Raw genomic sequence first — 20,244 nt, 5'->3', positions numbered from 1 at the left:
GCTGTGGGCTGAGGTAGTAGTTTGTATAGTTTTAGGATCACACCAGATCTGGGAGATGACTATACAGTCTACTGTCTTTCCCACGGCAACGCCATAGCGACACAACTATTACCATGGAAACAACAGGACTGCCGTCTTATTGATCAATAAAATGTGATTGATTTAGGCGGTTACTCTGCAATTGATGGTTGAAAAACATGTTACTGTGACAGTATTACGTAATATTATATGTCTATGTTGTAATGTGCTTGTGTCCTCTTGTTGTACGGCTGGAACCCTTCTATGGCTGTGCTGTGGTGAGGTAGTAAGTTGTGTTGTTGTTGGGGATCAGGATAGTGCGCCCCGTACGGGAGATAACTATACAACTTACTGCCTTCCTCAGTGCTGCCCAACAACATCTCACAGCAATCTCACTGATGTCATTGTTACCTCTCTGACTCGGGGCTCCTCAAACCTCTGCTTGAATACCACAGCCAGTTCCCCTGATAAAATCTACAGTACTAGCACACCTGTAGGATCTGCTGTAACTGAAGTAGTGAACCTATTGCTCCCTATTGAGTTAGTTTGACTCATCTCCTGTTCTGTGTGTTGTCCCAACAGTGACATCAAGTGAACCTATTGCTCAAAATCGGAACTGTTTGTCAGTTGTACCCTCTGTTCTGTGTGTCTTCCCTGGTTCAGAAGGTGAGCCCCAGGGCAGTGGGGTGTCCTGTCTGGATCCCCCCAGGGTCTCAGAAGGCTTCCTCACCGCGCCCCCTTCAGGAGAGGTCACCCCCACCACCCCAGCCCCCCACGAACAGGCCCTGGTCTCCCTGGAGACCGCCATCAGCCAGCAGGTCCACCAGCCAATCGCAGATCTGCTCCTGGCCGAGTCGCATGCCAATTCGCTGGTCACACTAGCGGGGGCGGGTCTTCCTGACCTGACGGCTTCATCCGATAGGCTGAACTGTGAAGCTGAGGCATCCCAGATGGAAATGTCCCCGGCGCCCCCTATTGGTGAGAGAGGAGAGATGATGGATGGAGGCAGGGAAGGTAGACTAGCTTTGGAACTGTAAAAACTATCGGCATGTTAGTTTTAGCTCGCCCCCAGCACCGGTTGGCCGAGTTTGCACATTTGAAACCATTCCACTCTTTCACAGAGTGATTTCATGAGCAGCGAGGACACACATCTTGTATTTGCAGTGGTGCTGTTGACCAATCTGTCTTTTAAATATACCCGTCCATGGCTAACTACACATTGCTTCACAGTGTTGTGCTAGTGTAGATATCGGAACAAAGCAGGTGTAAATGCAACCACATTGTTTTTCCCAGGATGTTGTCATCAGCCTATAAAGAGAGGTGCTTATTGTATCAACATTTTGCTCCTCTTCCTTGTCCTGTCCTCCCCTGTCTTGCCCGCACCAGCCTCCCTGAGTCCAGACATCGTGGAAACCTCTGAGCCTGCAGCGGTGGGCGTGTCACAATTGGAAGGGTCTCCCATGGATACCAGTAGCCCCGTCTCTGCCACGCAGGAAGAGCCCAACCCTGCCCAGGCTGTCCATCTGTCTCAGGAGCTGTCTGGGAGTGGAGACAGCGGGGTGACGGACACGCACACAGACGCAGAGACCGGGTGAGGGTCTTAGAAGACAATACCAAAGATACATTCCAAATTGGAACCCAAGGCCTTCTTTAGCTCTAGAAGATTTAGATAGGTTTATATCAAACATGATACATTCTACCTCACCTGTCAGAGGGCAACATGGAGCTACTACTGTTCCATATTGCTTATATCAATGGCAGAGGCTCTGAGGGAAAGATGAGCTAAACAAAATAATTTTTCTCATGCCAAGCCATTTGCCCCCTCCCTCTCTCTCCTCCCTCCCTCTGTAGCTCCACCACTGTCTCCACCCCTGGAGAGACCATGCCCCTGAGTGACCGTGCCAACAGCCAATCCCAGGCCATCCAGGAAGAGCCACTCCCATCCACCAGCAATGAGGATGAGGACCCACTGGCAGGTAAGATGAGTCTCATTGGTTGTTTATCTGTCCCTCTCCCTCAGTGGTGGGCATCCAACACTATTCTAACGCGCCTGATTGTACTGCTCATCTGTTGCACATCGGGTGCCCTGATTGTACTTCATACTGTCGCCCCTCTCTCTGTCCAGGCATCAGTCTACCAGAGGGTGTTGACCCGTCCTTCTTGGCAGCTCTCCCAGAGGACATCCGTCGTGAGGTGCTCCAGAACCAGCTGGGTATTCGACCCCCGGCGCGCCCCCCTGCCTCCTCCACCCTCCCCTCCACCACCACCCCAGTACTAGGAGGAGGACCCGGGGTCACGGAGGTCAGCCCTGAGTTCCTGGCTGCCCTGCCACCTGCCATACAGGAAGAGGTGAGGAACAAAATTTAGGACTATTGAATTATTTTGTTATTTAACCAGCCATGTAGTTGTAGGACTGAACTGTGTAAGAATTATTTTGAAGACGTTATGAATTCTCAATAAAGCCTTTATATATTGTTTAACTTATTTTGGTTTAAAGTGGTATAGTTCTAGATGGTGTCTAGAAGCCTCCAAGTCTGTCGAACCTGCCTCTTCCCCTTCCTTATCCCTGTCTTTCTTTCTCCCCTTCTCGCTCCCCCAGGTGCTAGCGCAGCAGAGGGCAGAGCAGCAGCGTAGAGAGCTGTCCCAGCAGCCCACGCAGGGCGACACTCCCCTGGACCCTGTCACCTTCATCCAGACCCTCCCCTCGGAGCTGCGTCGCTCCGTCCTGGAAGACATGGAGGACAGCGTGCTGGCAGTGATGCCCCCGGACATCGCCGCCGAGGCAGCCGCACTGCGCCGCGAGCAGGAGGTGAGTGTAAGATTCGTTTTTCTACACACTATCACCAAGTAACACAACTGTGCCAACCCACGTAGAATTTCTTCGATAAAAAACAGATTTGATCAAATACTGTTTTGGCTACATCATATGCTTAGATGTAAAACATGAGAAACCCCTTATTATATGCAGTTATTTCATCATTGCATTGATTGTAAATTTGATATCAACAGGCTCGTCAGAGACAGCTGATGCACGAGAGGCTATTTGGCCATAGTTCCAGCTCGGCCTTGTCGGCCATCTTGAGGTCGCCTGCGTTTACTAGCCGCCTGGGGGGAAACCGAGGAGTACAGTACACCCGCCTAGCCGTGCAGAGAGGAGGGACCTTCCAGATGGGAGGAGGGGCCAACCACAGCAGGTGAGAGGGACAGGATTGTTGGTGAAGGGAGAATGTGTCTGTGTGATGTTTTAAGGAGAAGGCATGGTCTTAAGGTTCCGTCTAACGTGTCCTCTGTCCTCTCCCCAGGCCGTCCAGTTCCAGTGTGGACTCTCTGCTGCGTCTGCGCGGTCGTCTGCTCCTGGACCACGAGGCCTTGTCCTGTCTCCTGGTCCTCCTCTTCGTAGACGAACCCAAACTCAACACCAGCCGTCTGCACCGCGTGCTCCGCAACCTGTGCTACCACTCCCAGACGCGTGGCTGGGTCATCCGCAGTCTCCTCTCCATCCTGCAGCGGAGCAGTGAGAGTGAGGTGTGTGTCGAGACCACCCGCCTGGAAGACGCCAGAGGCAAGCGGACCGCCGGCGGTCAGGGAGGTTACGGAGGGAGTAAAGGATCTACGACCACAGCTACCGCTGCCTCCTCCCTCTCCTCCTCTTCCTCCTCCTCTCTGGAGTTGATCAACAGGGTGGAGTCTCGTAGCTCCTCCCAGCTCTCTTGGCTGTCCGTTTCCATGGACGCGGCTCTAGGCTGCCGCACAAACATTTTCCAGATCCAACGGGCGTCGGGGCGGAAGCACGCCGACCGGCACTCTGCTGGGGGGACGTCAGGAGGGCCCGGGGGGACCCTGGGAGGAGGGGTACAGGGGGTTACAGCTGGGGTGACGTGTCCAGGGGGAGGAGGGTCGACTGTACACATCCACCCCCAAGCCGCCCCTGTGGTCTGTCGACACGTACTGGATACTCTTATCCAACTGGCCAAGGTAGGAGACAGTTTAGTGCTGGATGGGTGGTGAACATGGTACTTCTCAGGGAAAGTGGGTCTGGAATCTGTATCAGTCATTCATTTTAGGGCTCAGACCAGAGCCTTTCTATGTCTTGGTCTTTAACTCTATTTTTTTTAACTTTGAAAGTGGGTTTCAAAATGTTATGGAAATAGTGAATTGTCAATGCGATGTCTCTCAATTAGTCCAGGTCATTAACCTTGTGTTTTACTCTCCTATCGCCAGGTGTTCCCCAGTCACTTCACCCAGCAGCGCTGTAAGGACCTGCTCTCCTCCTCCACCTCTGATCTGGACTCCCGTCTGTGTGCTGCTGCCTCCATCGTTACTGGAACAGCAGGAGGAGGCTCTAGATCTACTCAGACTAACACCTGCTCCACTCCCTCCTCAGCCCAGAACTCCCTGGGCGGGGGTGCCTGTGGAACGGCCATCACCCCCCAGTCCCTGGGCATCTCCACCGACTTCTGGGACCTGCTGGTGAAACTGGACAACATGAATGTGTCGAGGAAAGGCAAGGCCTCCATGAAGACTGTTCCCCTAGGGGCAGGAGGGGAGGCCGAGGGGGCTCAGTACAGCCTGGAGGCCTCTCCGCTGGGCCAGCTGATGAATATGCTGTCCCACCCAGTGATACGACGCTCCTCCCTGCTCACCGAGAAGCTGCTGCGTCTCCTGTCCCTCATCTCCATCGCCTTGCCTGATAATAAGGCTACTGAAGTCCCAGCTGGACACCAGGCACCGCAGTCTACCACCGCCGGAGCTGGCAATCCCGCCACTGCCACCAGTGCAGCAGCAACAGCCGGTGCTCCGGGCTCTGTCTCAGCCTCTGCTCAGGGGATCACTGTAGGGGTGGTAGTTCCAGCTCAGGGTTCATCTTCCACAGCTATAGTGTCCATACCCACTTCTACTGGAGCCAGCGCAACCGGTGAGAACGCACCGCAGCTTCACTTTAGAAGCAATACACTGACATCAGTTTATCAGAGTGGGATAAGATGAGATTAACTTTGTCACCAAGGGGAGTTTGGGCTTGTCTACCTGTCACGCAATACTAATAGTGTCAATGTTTATCTTTGTGAACGCAACAAGGTAACGCACCATAATAGAAGACTATAATGATGTGTGTGTGATGTGATTGTGTTTTGTCTCAACAGGGAAGCATCGAGCGACCGTGCTCTGTATTGAAAGTGACACCAAGCTTGCCTCCACTGGACTCACTGAGAAACAACTGCAGCTCTCTGTCGAGGTACAGAACAGAATGCGCTCTAAAACAACACTGGGTCCCTAACTGGGAAGGCTCATAGCTCTCTACATAGCTAGGTGTATCTGTTGGCGTGGTAGAAACTGTTCAAACGTAGTGTAACACATCCAGCCACTTTCAACTACGGGCTACAAAGCAACGTCTAGTGATGTCCCTACAGTACTACTTCCTTCCTGTTGGTATGTTTTCTTCAATTTGGTTCATAATGAACACCACCCAGGCTTTAGTAACACTAGTGGGACTCTCCTGTGAGGCTAATGTAAGTGCCTCCCACCTTTTCTTACGTTAGGCTCTGATGAAGGCGTCCTACGCTGAAATGTACGCCTGTTTCTAGGTCCTGAAAGTAAATTCAGATCAACGCAGAGTGCTGCTTTTTCTTGGGGTTTCACCTGTTGAAGTGTCCCGAGGTAAGGAATGTTTTTTGGCTAGAGTAAGTAACACTCTTCCCCGCCCCTCCCCAGGTGCTGACCAGTCACTCGTGTTCAGAGGAGGGTCTGGAGGATGCAGCTAACATCCTGCTCCAGCTGTCCAGAGGAGATGGAACCACTAGAGACACCGTACTGCGTCTGCTGCTGAGTGGAGCTAGACACCTGGGATACACACTCTGCAAACAGATTGGTTAGTAGGCTTCATCATACACACAACCATATACAGTCAAGCTGTTTGTATTCAAAGCTGAAACTACACACACTTCCAATGGTTACATTTGTTTCATTTTCACTTATGAACCAATGTAATGGTCAAGGTTTAAAAATTACTTGACCGATATCTACTGATGGTGTTAAATTAGGTTTTCTGGACATAACGAAAGGTGCACCGCAGGGGTCAGTTCTGACATGTTTACATAAAATAATATTGACTTGTCTGCAAAAAATGGTAACCTGCGCTTGTATGCTGATGATACTGTTGTGTATGCTGTTAGACCCTGGTCAACCATGGGTCTATCTCAACTACAGTCTGCCTTCATTGTATTACAGAAACACTTTATTGACCTGAAATTAGTATTGAATGCAGGTCAAACTAAGTATATGATGTTCTTCTCTGATTTAATAGGTCATGCCTGTTGCTAAATAGTAGAAAGCAGATTATTAAATCGACGGTCCTAGATTATGGCGACTTCTACATGAACGCAGCTGCTACTTCATTAAAGCTGTTAAATGCAGTTAATTCTAGTGCACTGTGCTTTATTACGGGTGACGGTTTTAGTGCTCATCACTGCATTTTCTACCAGAATGTTGATTGGCTGCCTTTTGATATCATATAGGTTGCTACATTGCTATGTTTTCATTTATAAAGCCATTTTACTGGACTCCCACTGTACCTAACATATTTATTAGACATGAGTTACCACCCCCAGTCTCAGGAATGGTTAACTCTGGAAGTTCCTTCCGTCTCTACTGAATTAGGTTAACAATCTTCGTTATGTTCTGGTGCCTCTAGGGCAATTCAAAAAGCTGATTGAGAACCTTATTATTGATCAATGTCTTTGTTATTTTTGACTGTCTTCCTGCTTACATTTTGATGTGTATTTTCAGTAATTTCTGTAATTCAGGGCTCATCTGTGAGAGACCTTGGTAGTCCCAGTATGACTCCCTGATAAAATACAGGTTACATAAATAATGTGCAAATGTAACCAACTTACTATCCTGTCTACTCCCCCTCTTCTCCTCCAGGCACGTTATTGGCCGAGCTGCGGGAGTACAACCTGGAGCAGCAAAGGAGAGCCCGGGCTGACGCCCAGTCACCTGACGCCCCTGCCGAGGACACCTCCATCTCCGCCAGGCTGAAGGCCGGCAAGCTCTCTAGCAGGTGAAGAGAGAGAGAGTCTTGCAACGTACGGGGGTTAGGGGTCAGAGTTAGGGTCAAGCTCTCTAGCAGGTGAAGTGATGGAGGGGGTTAGGGTTCAAGCTCTAGGAGGTGAAAGCGGGAGGGTCTGGGGAGGCCGTAGTACCAGATGCTGTTTTTCTGGATCCAGCTATATTAAACCTTCATGATAATACAAGTGTCATACATGATTCTTTAGCTTAGAATCTTGGTAATCTAACCCCATTGTCGGATTTCAAAAAGGCTTTACGGCAAAAGCACAGCATTCAATTATCTGAGGTCAGCGCCCCACAACAGCATATTATCCAAACAAGCACAGGGGTCACAAAATCCCAAATAGCTACAAAATAACTCACTTACCATTGAAGATCTTCCTCTGATCGCAATCACAAGAGTCCCAGGAACACAATGAATGGTCGTTTTGTTCGATAAATTCCTTCTTTATATCCCAAATAGGCCGTTTAGTAGGCGTCATTGAGTTCAGTAATCCACCCGTTCAGAATGCAGACATAGGAGTTCCATAAGTTACCAGTAAAGTTTGTCCAAACAAATCAAACGACGTTTCTAATTCATTATTAGGTACTCTAATATCTAAATAAATGATAATATTTCATACGAAACTATTTTCAATAGGAAAGGGAAAGAACGCAGCACGCTCCCTCAGTCACGCGCGCAATGAGACTAGCTTTGCCATAGAGCTCCCTGAAGATAAACACCTATTCCTCGTTGGTTTTTCTAAAAACAAGCCTGAAACCATGTATAAAGACTGACATCTAGTGGAAGCCATAGGAACTGCAATTTGGGAGGAGGAAGTCTTTGTTTTCAATAGCTTAACCTTTGAATTGGCTGGCAAGTCAACAGAAAAACAATGTGTCCTCTGGTTTTCGCCTGCCAAATCAGTTCTGTTATACTCACAGACATAATTTGAACAGTTTTATAAACTTTAGTGTGTTTTCTATTCAATACTACCATGCATATGCATGTCCTAGCTTCTGGGCATGAGTAGCAGGTAGTTTACTTTGGGCACCTCAGTCATCCAAACTTCCGAATTCTGCCCCCTATCCCTGTTATGAATAGTCATCGGTGGTTCTCTCCTAGTGCCAACTTGACCTATTCAGATATGGCTAAATACGACACTTTAAATATATGAGTCTGGGAGATAAGAGAGACCCACAGTTTAAGGCTTGAAATGAAAAAATATATATTTTATTTTAACATGGTCGTGATTTTCAAAGTTTTTAGTCAACCATCTGTCGGTGTCTGATCATTTAGGCCACAGCTTTTTCCTTGGTGTGTCTCTCTCCGTTTGGCTATACTGCTCTACTGCCACTCCGTTTCTGTATAATGACAGTATTTTGCCTTGTCGCCCGTCCTCGCGTGCTGACGGGGGCGCAGGTTCGACGGCTCTGAGAGCGTGGTGATTGTTGCCGCCCAGAAGCGTACGCTGGGCGGACGGGAGCTGCAGCTGCCCTGCATGTCTTCCCTGACCTCCAAGACGTCCACCCAGAAGTTCTTCCTGCGGGTCCTGCAGGTCATCATCCAGCTCCGGGAGGACACACGCCGCGCCAACAAGAAGGCCAAGCAGACCGGACGACTTGGTAAGACGTGTGCACTACTAACACACTCACTACCCCATTACACAGAGAGGGCAAAATCAGTCATAGTAATGGCTTCAGCCTGTTCTTGTAAAGAGATGAACCGGAACAAAACTGTTTTTATGAGCTGGTTAAATATGACCAGGAAGACGAGAGCGGTTGAGAGCTTTCTCTGACAGGGATGTGATTTCCCTAATTACCAGGAATGACAGAGTTTCTAGTTTAGACTTTCTATGTTGTCTGGATCACATCTCTGCTCTGGGTGTTCTGTAACTGGTCTCTCCTGTGTGTCCAGGCTCTACCAGTCTGGGCTCCGCCAGCAGCATCCAGGCGGCGGTCCGTCAGCTAGAAGCCGAGGCTGATGCCATCATTCAGATGGTGAGAGAGGGGCAGCGAGCACGCCGTCTGCAGCAGGCCCCCCCGCCCTCCGCCTCTGTCGCTGCTGTCACCACCTCCGGATCCTCTGTGGCCGCCCCTCATGCCCCCGCTGCTGCCCCCGGCACGGCGAGCGCTGCCACGGTTAGCATGATGGGCCGCATCGCACTGACAGAATACTGCTACTATTGAGCAAACGTGCATATTGATCCATACGCTCACACGTTATTGCTGTTGACTACATGACTCATACCGACCACATGCTCATTCTGTAGACCTGGCTTCAAATAGTACCAGATGGCCATTTTTTGTTGCACTTTTGGAACTTATTGGTGCCATTGTATCACGCTCAATCAAGTGTAGCTGAAGTATTTGAAAGAAATCAGACTATTTTAACCCAGGTCTGATGACATGCATATTGACCATTCACTCACACACTGCTATCGTTGACATCTCCATGCATATTGAACTTACTCTACGGGCATGTAAACTGACACAGTGCTATTGACATCGTCGTTGCATTTACAATCAGCCTACAGTACAGCCCAACATCCATGATGCATGACAGTAGCTGAAAACAGACAGAGACGATCCACTGCATTCTGACGGCCTGTCCGGTCTGTCTGAAGAGGGAATGCATCCATCAGACCTGGGTCTAAGCTTGGCTGAGCTTTCCTGGCTTATTGGACCAATAGAATAGTCCTAAAATCTTGACCCCCCCCCCCCCCCAAATCTGGAACTCCAGGCAGGCTAGAGCAGACCCTCAAAGTATTTGGAAGATTTCAAATAGTATTTGAACCCAGGTCTAGAATAGATGTGCTGGCTGCTCTCTACTGTATGATGTGAATTGATGATGTGTGTATTGGCTGGCTGTCATGGCTTCATGCTTTTGCCCCCTCCCTCCCAGTCCCCCTCGGTCTGTGTCTGTCTGTAGCCTTATGAGAATGTTAATGTCATGGTGCATCAGCATGCCCCACTGGTTTTCTGGTTTACTGGAAAACTGTCAGCCTTGTGTTGAATGAATCACATGTTTCTTTCTTTGTTTTGTTCTTTCTCTCGCCCACCCTCTCTATTTCCCTCTTTCTTTCTCCCTCTGTCTCTCTTGTTCGCTCTGATTCTCACTCTTTCTCTCTTTTTGCCCTCCCTCCATTCCTCTCTCCAGTCAGAGGTGGGGTCAGTCTCTGAGCCCCAGGCAGTTCAGAGGGATGATTCTCCCATGGATGTAGACCAGCCCTCTCCACTGGAGCAGGACCCTGCACCCCTGGGTTAGACAGGCCTCCACCACAATAACCACTACAGTCCTCAGCTACCACAACACAGGTTCCAGCTCATCTTTATTGCAGTCACGCTGTGCAGATCAGATTTCACAACGCCTAAAAAGGTGTTTCAGGAACCACATTCGTATGGTATGGCCAAGTTCTGAGAGCAGCGTGACTGCAAAGAAAGACAATCTTGAACATGACCAGAGCCACTCAAACCACAGCAGAAATACTGCGCTTTAGGGAGCACTTGTCTTGGCATAGTGATTCTAACATTATTGTGTTTGGTATTTCCTGCTCTTGTGCAGATGAAGAAGGCAACAGCCAATCAGAGACAGAGGAGCGTCTCCCGGACCTTCCCCTGCTGAGCGAGCAGCTGCTATTGGACGAGTTGTGGGACATGCTCGGGGAGTGCCTGAAGGAACTGGAGGAGTCACATGATCAACACGCTGTTCTGGGTACGTTAGGTTTACAATATTGAACCTCACATGGGTAAATCTAGGGCCCTGAGATTTTCCTGAGCGTGACATCTGTATACTAAGTGTTAACACTATGTATCTGTCGTAGAACCTCCATTGGAAAACCAATGTCCTGAATGTGTCAAAAGTAGTGGTCATTGATTTTGCAGTCATGCAGTGAAACATGGTCAACCCTCAGCCCATACGAAACAGGAAATGTTTGGAAATGGAATGTTTTGTTCTTATTGAACACAACCTTGGATAAAAGCCTTTTTCACAGGAGTGATGACGTCGTCTGCTCACATCTCGCCTCTCCCTCAGTCCTTCAGCCAGCGGTAGAGGCCTTCTTCCTGGTCCATGCCACAGAGAGGGAGAGCAAGCCCCCTGTCAGAGACACCAGGGAGAGCCAGCTGTCCCACATCAAAGATGAGCCTCCCCCCCTGTCCCCCGCACCCCTCACTCCCGCCACCCCCTCCTCTCTGGACCCGTTCTTCTCCAGAGAACCCTCCTCCATGCACATCTCCTCCAACCTGCCTCCCGACACACAGAAGTTCCTCCGCTTCGCTGGTGAGTTTTGGGACTAGGAAGGAGGGTATAGCAGGGTATGGACTCCAGTATTTTCCTTGCGTCCTCTCTCTTTGCCAGTCACTTAAAACATCAGGAAGTGAGGAGTCGAGAAATAATTTAGAGATTCGGCCTGGATCATTTTGGAAAGCCCACGTGTGTTAGTTGCACTGTAGGTCTTTGTCTCTCTTCCATTCTCTCCTTTTCTCTCCCTCCCACCCCCTACAGAGACTCACCGTACAGTGCTAAACCAGATTCTGCGCCAGTCCACCACCCACCTGGCCGACGGACCCTTCGCTGTGCTGGTTGACTACATCCGTATCCTCGATTTTGACGTCAAGAGAAAGTAAGGAAGGATTTTCTTATGGGGCATCATCTTGGTCATGTTCATTAGTCACCTAATGGAGGAAAACTGATTAAAACAGAGACACCCTGGACTTGTCCAAAAATAAACTCATTTCGTTTTCAGTTTAAAACATGCTTTCGCTTGCTCGCCCTAATGAACAACCCTGATCTCTCTCCAGGTCAAACACTGGTCCTTTGAATGGAAGCATGCCTCTTTCATGATAACATTTGAGCTTTTTTTTTAATATTATTGACCCACTCCCTCTCCCCAGGTACTTCCGTCAGGAGCTGGAGCGTCTGGACGAGGGTCTGAGGAAGGAGGATATGGCTGTCCACGTCAGGAGAGATCACGTGTTTGAAGACTCCTACAGAGAGCTGCACCGCAAGAGTCCCGAGGACATGAAGAACAGGCTGTAAGAGACTCTGCTTTCTCTGTCTCTTATGGTTTCTCTCTCTGTCTCTTAGGGTTTCTCTCTCTGTCTCTTGGGGTTTCTCTCTCTGTCTCTTGGGGTTTCTCTCTCTGTCTCTTGGGGTTTCTCTCTCTGTCTCTTGGGGTTTCTCTCTCTGTCTCTGTCTCTATTTATCTGGATTGCTTCTGTCTTTTTGTATCTATTTATCTCACTGTGTTCTGACTATTACGACAGAATGACAGTCAAGTGCACTGACCTCGTACATCTCCTTTCCCCCCCACCAGGTACATAGTGTTTGAAGGAGAGGAGGGTCAGGATGCCGGAGGTCTGCTGAGAGAGTGGTACATGATCATCTCCAGGGAGATGTTTAACGCCATGTACGCCCTGTTCCGCACCTCGCCCGGCGACAGGGTCACCTACACCATTAACCCCTCCTCGCACTGCAACCCAAACCACCTCAGCTACTTCAAGTTCGTAGGTCGCGTGGTGGCCAAGGCCGTCTACGACAACCGACTGCTGGAGTGCTACTTCACACGCAGCTTCTACAAGCACATCCTGGGCAAGAGTGTCAGGTAGGGGCGCTGTGGACACACACACACTACTTCACACACAGCTTCTACAAGCACATCCTGGGCAGAGCGTCACGTAACAAAACAGACTACTTCTTGGCCCATGAGGGCAAACGGTGTTGAGATCATGGAGATGGTACGTATGTAGAGATGTGTGTTGTGTTAACTGTGGAGTATCACTGTGCAGTAGTTGATTGAGCGTGTGTGTTGTGTCGTCAGGTACACAGACATGGAGAGTGAGGACTACCCGTTCTTCCAGGGCCTTGTCTACCTGCTGGAGAATAATGTCTCTACTCTGGGCTATGAGCTGACATTCAGCACTGAGGTACGTCCTTTACGTGTTTCTTATATCAACCAAACTCAGAAAACTGCTAATTATGCAGGCCAGTGCCTCAGGATGGGTATAGAGAATGTGACCTAAATTATCACTAACGGATGCCAGCCCTTGACCCAACATTGGATAAAACATGTTAGTTACATTTCTCTATAGCATGTGACCCCACACATACTATTACATTCTGTGGAAGCACTGCTGAACTGTCTCCCTCCCTCCAATCCCTCCACCCCCCTCCCGCTTGCCTCTCATATGTCCCTCCAATCCCTCCACCCCCCTCCCGCTTGCCTCTCATATGTCCCTCCAATCCCTCCACCCCCCTCCCGCTTGCCTCATATGTCCCTCGATCTTCCTCTCTCTCTCTCATGTCCCTCCATCTTCCTCTCTCATGTCCCTCCATCTTCCTCTCTCATGTCCCTCCATCTTCCTCTCTCATGTCCCTCCATCTTCCTCTCTCATGTCCCTCCATCTTCCTCTCTCATGTCCCTCCATCTTCCTCTCTCATGTCCCTCCATCTTCCTCTCTCATGTCCCTCCATCTTCCTCTCTCGCTCTCATGTCCCTCTATCCTCCTCTCTCAGGTCCAGGAGTTTGGTGTGTGTGAGGTACGTGACCTGAAGCCTAACGGAGGCAACATCATTGTCACTGAGGAGAACAAGAAGGAGTACGTCCACCTGGTGTGTCAGATGAAGATGACTGGTGAGACCAGACACAACACCATCACATCTGACACATCAATCACATCTATTATAGAAATACCTTTTTCACAACGCAATTTACAGATACCCAGCCTTTAAAAGTACATCTTTAATTGGCATAGTACATTTGTGAACATTCAGTCAAATAGCCAGAGATATATATTATGCAGTTATACATGTCATACACTTGTTGGAGGTGGCTATGTATAATAGGAGCATACTTAGTCAAATGTACATCAAGACTTTGTCGGGAATACTGTCTGCAAAACATGAAGTATGCGCTTTTGACCTGTGTGCTGCAATACATATCTTTTTTTAAATTTTTAAGAAATCCTGTAAGATAGGGATGTCTGTTTTATGTGAACCTGCCTTTCTCATAGGTTACTTGGCAGAACACATCTTGTCGTAGTGAAGTACTACTTGTGTAGCCTTGTAAGTGTTTAACTCTGTACTCCCTCTCTCTCTGTCCCGTCCCCCCCTGTAGGTGCCATCCGTAAGCAGCTGTCTGCCTACCTGGAGGGTTTCTACGAGATCATCCCCAAGAGGCTGATCTCCATCTTCACAGAGCAGGAGCTGGAGCTGCTGATATCTGGCCTGCCCACTATAGATATAGACGACCTCAAGGCCAACACAGAGTACCACAAGTACCAGTCCAGCTCCATACAGGTAGAGACACACACAGAGTACCACAAGTACCAGTCCAGCTCCATACAGGTAGAGACACACAGATTACCACAAGTACCAGTCCAGCTCCATACAGGTAGAGACACACACCGAGTACCACAAGTACCAGTCCAGCTCCATACAGGTAGAGACACACAGAGTACCACAAGTACCAGTCCAGCTCCATACAGGTAGAGACACACACCGAGTACCACAAGTACCAGTCCAGCTCCATACAGGTAGAGACACACAGAGTACCACAAGTACCAGTCCAGCTCCATACAGGTAGAGACACACACCGAGTACCACAAGTACCAGTCCAGCTCCATACAGGTAGAGACACACACCGAGTACCACAAGTACCAGTCCAGCTCCATACAGGTACATACATAGACGCAAACACCAGGGGCATATTCATTAGGGCAAAATGTAGCGCAACATTTTGCAACGGAGAACAAAGATGAGTTTTTTATTGGACAAGTTCCGGTAGTCCCTCCCTTTTTTAGTCACTTGTCTTTAGTTTGGTGCCTGATGAATACGACCCAGGACCAACAATGTCCCACAATGCCAAATGATAGTTTGTTGGTTGTATTATATACTATGCATTCATATAGATGTGCTACTGGTCAGTGTAGTGAGGCTGTGACCCTGACCGTTCCTCCCCATCACTTCAGATCCAGTGGTTCTGGCGGGCCCTGCGTTCCTTCGACCAGGCGGACAGAGCCAAGTTCCTGCAGTTTGTGACGGGCACGTCCAAGGTTCCTCTGCAGGGCTTCGCAGCGCTGGAGGGCATGAACGGAATACAGAAGTTCCAGATCCACCGTGACGACCGCTCCACCGACCGCCTACCGTCAGCTCACACCTGGTAAACACCTATACACCCACACAGCTCACACCTGGTAAACACCTATACACCCACACAGCTCACACCTGGTAAACACCTATACACCCACACAGCTCACACCTGGTAAACACCTATACACCCACACAGCTCACACCTGGTAAACACCTATACACCCACACAGCTCACACCTGGTAAACACCTATACACCCACACAGCTCACACCTGGTAAACACCTATACACCCACACAGCTCACCACACCTGGTAGAGACCTATACACCCACACAGCTCACACCTGGTAAACACCTATACACCCACACAGCTCACACCTGGTAAACACCTATACACCCACACAGCTCACACCTGGTAAACACCTATACACCCACACAGCTCACACCTGGTAAACACCTATACACCCACACAGCTCACACCTGGTAAACACCTATACACCCACACAGCTCACACCTGGTAAACACCTATACACCCACACAGCTCACCACACCTGGTAGAGACCTATACACCCACACAGCTCACACCTGGTAAACACCTATACACCCACACAGCTCACACCTGGTAAACACCTATACACCCACACAGCTCACCACACCTGGTAAACACCTATACACCCACACAGCTCACACCTGGTAAACACCTATACACCCACACAGCTCACACCTGGTAAACACCTATACACCCACACAGCTCACCACACCTGGTAAACACCTATACACCCACACAGCTCACACCTGGTAAACACCTATACACCCACACAGCTCACACCTGGTAAACACCTATACACCCACACAGCTCACCACACCTGGTAAACACCTATACACCCACACAGCTCACCACACCTGGTAGACACCTATACACCCACACAGCTCACCACACCTGGTAGACACCTATACACCCACACAGCTCACACCTGGTAAACACCTATACACCCACACAGCTCACACCTGGTAAACACCTATACACCCACACAGCTCACACCTGGTAAACACCTATACACCCACACAGCTCACACCTGGTAAACACCTATACACCCACACAGCTCACACCTGGTAAACACCTATACACCCACACAGCTCACACCTGGTAAACACCTATACACCCACACAGCTCACACCTGGTAAACACCTATACACCCACACAGCTCACACCTGGTAAACACCTATACACCCACACAGCTCACACCTGGTAAACACCTATACACCCACACAGCTCACACCTGGTAAACACCTATACACCCACACAGCTCACACCTGGTAAACACCTATACACCCACACAGCTCACACCTGGTAAACACCTATACACCCACACAGCTCACACCTGGTAAACACCTATACACCCACACAGCTCACACCTGGTAAACACCTATACACCCACACAGCTCACACCTGGTAAACACCTATACACCCACACAGCTCACCACACATGGTAGAGACCTATACACCCACACAGCTCACCACACCTGGTAAACACCTATACACCCACACAGCTCACACCTGGTAAACACCTATACACCCACACAGCTCACCACACCTGGTAGAGACCTATACACCCACACAGCTCACCACACCTGGTAGAGACCTATACACCCACACAGCTCACACCTGGTAAACACCTATACACCCACACAGCTCACCACACCTGGTAGAGACCTATACACCCACACACCTCACCACACCTGGTAGAGACCTATACACCCACACAGCTCACCACACCTGGTAGAGACCTATACACCCACACAGCTCACCACACCTGGTAAAGACCTATACACCCACACACCTCACCACACCTGGTAAACACCTATACACCCACACAGCTCACCACACCTGGTAAACACCTATACACCCACACAGCTCACCACACCTGGTAGAGACCTATACACCCACACAGCTCACCACACCTGGTAGAGACCTATACACCTACACAGTTCACCACACCTGGTAGAGACCTATACACCTACACAGTTCACCACACCTGGTAGAGACCTATACACCTACACAGTTCACCACACCTGGTAGAGACCTATACACCTACACAGTTCACCACACCTGGTAGAGACCTATACACCTACACAGTTCACCACACCTGGTAGAGACCTATACACCCACACAGCTCACCACACCTGGTAGAGACCTATACACCTACACAGCTCACCACACCTGGTAGAGACCTATACACCTACACAGTTCACCACACCTGGTAGAGACCTATACACCTACACAGTTCACCACACCTGGTAGAGACCTATACACCTACACAGTTCACCACACCTGGTAGAGACCTATACACCTACACAGTTCACCACACCTGGTAGAGACCTATACACCTACACAGTTCACCACACCTGGTAGAGACCTATACACCTACACAGTTCACCACACCTGGTAGAGACCTATACACCTACACAGTTCACCACACCTGGTAGAGACCTATACACCCACACAGCTCACCACACCTGGTAGAGACCTATACACCCACACAGCTCACCACACCTGGTAGAGACCTATACACCTACACAGTTCACCACACCTGGTTGAGACCTATACACCCACACAGTTCACCACACCTGGTAAAGACCTATACACCCACACAGCTCACCACACCTGGTAAAGACCTATACACCCACACAGCTCACCACACCTGGTAAAGACCTATACACCCACACAGCTCACCACACCTGGTAAAGACCTATACACCCACACAGCTCACCACACCTGGTAAAGACCTATACACCCACACAGCTCACCACACCTGGTAGAGACCTATACACCTACACAGCTCACCACACCTGGTAAAGACCTATACACCCACACAGCTCACCACACCTGGTAGAGACCTACACAGCTCACCACACCTGGTAAAGACCTATACACCCACACAGCTCACCACACCTGGTTAAAACCTATACACCCACACAGCTCACCACACCTGGTTAAGACCTATACACACACACAGCTCACCACACCTGGTTAAGACCTATACACACACACAGCTCACCACACCTGGTAAAGACCTATACACCTACACAGCTCACCACACCTGGTAGAGACCTATACACTCACACAGCTCACCACACCTGGTAAAGACCAACACACACACAGCTCACCACACCTGGTAAAGAACTATAGACCCACACAGCTCACACCTGGTACCATTAATGAATACTGATGGATTGATGTCAAAAGAATGTAGTTAGTTATGCATGTAGATCTGAAGTTTCCATTCAGCCAGGTCGATATGATAGAACAGGTACTCAGGTAAAGAGCTACCATTCTCAATTCCCTTACAAACCATTTGTCTCCTCTTCTGTAGCTTCAACCAGCTGGACCTCCCAGCCTACGAGAGCTATGAGAAGCTGAGGCACATGCTGCTGCTGGCCATTCAGGAATGCTCCGAAGGATTCGGACTGGCTTAGACCTACCCACACGGAGACTCAACACACACACACACACACACACAATTTAGACTTGCATACTCTGACTGATTCAAGCTGATGACACACACACACACACACTCGCACTATCATAGATATTACTGGATGACTGGAAAAATGGCCTCTAGACATACAACTGGTTCCTAATCCATATAAAGAAACAGACGGACCAGCAGAGCGGTATGATTAACTGACTGACTGATATTACCTACTACACACAGAGCCTCATGTCAATAGACACAGACCTGTGCCTGGTATGTCTCCCTTCCACATTAGAATGGCAGAAACCTGAGAGGGTGTATTGAGGATAAAAACCTGGACTAATATAAGACATTTTCTCCATTTAGTTTGATTTCTCTGTACAAAAGGTTTGGGAGTTTATTTTTCTTTGTTCTTCTCTGGCTGTGTAAAAAAAAAGGAGAAGGTTGTTTGTGTGTGAGAACAAGATGGTTATAAAACCTTTGGGGGAAAAAATGTTGGCTGTTTCTTTTTGCGAATTTGTGACCTCATAAGCCTTGAAGGGGGGTGACATTTTTATGGGGAAGAAGGAGAAAGAGAGAAAAAAAGAAGTTTTGAAGAAATTCAAAGAAATGCACTTTTCAAAGTTTTGTGGCATTTAAGGAAGGAAAACAAATGATGAGAACGAGAAAGGAAAGGAGATGATGAAATTAACCACAAATTCTAGAGTATTTTTGGCTATTAAATCGCTGACCCCGCCTTGAGCTTTTGAATCAGAGTGAAATAACTACGTGAATAAATGCATAAAATGGAGTCCCATTTGTCTCTTAACATTATTATATATTGAAACCTATATCACCCTTCATCTGAAACAAGCTATAGCCAATCATACTTCATCTGAAACAAAATATAGCCAATCATACTTCATCTGAAACAAAATGTAGCCAATCATACTTCATCTGAAACAAAATGTAGCCAATCAAACTTCATCTGAAACAAAATATAGCCAATCATACTTCATCTGAAACAATATATAGCCAATCAAACTTCATCTGAAACAATATAGCCAATCATACTTCATCTGAAACAAGCTATAGCCAATCATACTAGACCTTAATTATAAAAAGATGTACTGTTGTAATAGTGTGCTATTGCACTAATGCAAATGATTTGAAACAATTGTTTAATTTTGTGGAGGACCTCTTCCCTGAAGATTGTGTGCTCGTCCTTATGGTCATTTTGAATTGTCCTTGAGCGTTCCCTGGCAGAGCAAATTAAAACCAGTCATAGTGAACACCTCTCCGAAGAGCCTGGATGGGTCACAGCGTGGGACCAATCAGAATCTACCATCACAAGGTCACTCAAGTCCGCACTGCCCATCAGCAGAGAGAATCTTAATGAACACATGTAACAGAATTCCATGCAACATTTGAGCCAGGTTAATTGCCATGACACTTAGCTATGAGGAAAATGTGTTTCTGTTGTGTCTTTATCATGCTCCTCTCCTCCGTCCCCCCTGTACTGGCCTTTGCTATGTGTTAGTGGATACTGATGGACTGTACGACCCCTTACCAGACTGGCCTGTGAGGAGGCTGCAGAGAAAAGCAGGCAGCTGGAGCTAGAAACGCAAGCATTTCGC

The 20,244-nt window shown here is 48.7% G+C and overlaps 1 protein-coding gene across 26 annotated transcripts in view; it reads left to right on the top strand.

Moving 5' to 3' along the window:
* LOC139558019 (E3 ubiquitin-protein ligase HUWE1-like) overlaps window positions 1–19,418 on the top strand; it is a 77,361-nt gene extending 57,943 nt beyond the window's left edge. For 13 of the 26 annotated variants that reach the window (XM_071373408.1, XM_071373414.1, XM_071373410.1 and 10 more), the window contains 24 exons: window positions 682–996; window positions 1,405–1,609; window positions 1,870–1,994; window positions 2,144–2,367; window positions 2,618–2,833; window positions 3,028–3,212; window positions 3,321–3,993; window positions 4,240–4,933; window positions 5,160–5,251; window positions 5,728–5,884; window positions 6,940–7,075; window positions 8,474–8,688; window positions 8,981–9,204; window positions 10,223–10,325; window positions 10,628–10,777; window positions 11,099–11,344; window positions 11,570–11,687; window positions 11,959–12,099; window positions 12,381–12,668; window positions 12,885–12,990; window positions 13,580–13,697; window positions 14,181–14,362; window positions 15,034–15,224; window positions 18,527–19,418. In XM_071373408.1, coding sequence (XP_071229509.1) covers window positions 682–996; window positions 1,405–1,609; window positions 1,870–1,994; window positions 2,144–2,367; window positions 2,618–2,833; window positions 3,028–3,212; window positions 3,321–3,993; window positions 4,240–4,933; window positions 5,160–5,251; window positions 5,728–5,884; window positions 6,940–7,075; window positions 8,474–8,688; window positions 8,981–9,204; window positions 10,223–10,325; window positions 10,628–10,777; window positions 11,099–11,344; window positions 11,570–11,687; window positions 11,959–12,099; window positions 12,381–12,668; window positions 12,885–12,990; window positions 13,580–13,697; window positions 14,181–14,362; window positions 15,034–15,224; window positions 18,527–18,629 — 5,207 coding nt within the window. In that variant the 3' untranslated portion in view covers window positions 18,630–19,418. Of the gene's footprint in view, window positions 1–681; window positions 997–1,404; window positions 1,610–1,869; window positions 1,995–2,143; window positions 2,368–2,617; window positions 2,834–3,027; window positions 3,213–3,320; window positions 3,994–4,239; window positions 4,934–5,159; window positions 5,252–5,727; window positions 5,885–6,939; window positions 7,076–8,473; window positions 8,689–8,980; window positions 9,205–10,222; window positions 10,326–10,627; window positions 10,778–11,057; window positions 11,345–11,569; window positions 11,688–11,958; window positions 12,100–12,380; window positions 12,669–12,884; window positions 12,991–13,579; window positions 13,698–14,180; window positions 14,363–15,033; window positions 15,225–18,526 lie in introns of those variants that run through there. The other 13 variants (XM_071373422.1, XM_071373423.1, XM_071373421.1 and 10 more) reach the window with 9 other exon arrangements.
* Window positions 19,419–20,244: the final 826 nt, after the last annotated feature.

Source organism: Salvelinus alpinus, chromosome 28, assembly GCF_045679555.1.
Source record: "Salvelinus alpinus chromosome 28, SLU_Salpinus.1, whole genome shotgun sequence".
Taxonomy (NCBI): domain Eukaryota; kingdom Metazoa; phylum Chordata; class Actinopteri; order Salmoniformes; family Salmonidae; genus Salvelinus; species Salvelinus alpinus.
Note: the sequence above shows the minus strand (reverse complement) of the source record. Positions and strands in the feature narration are given on the sequence as shown.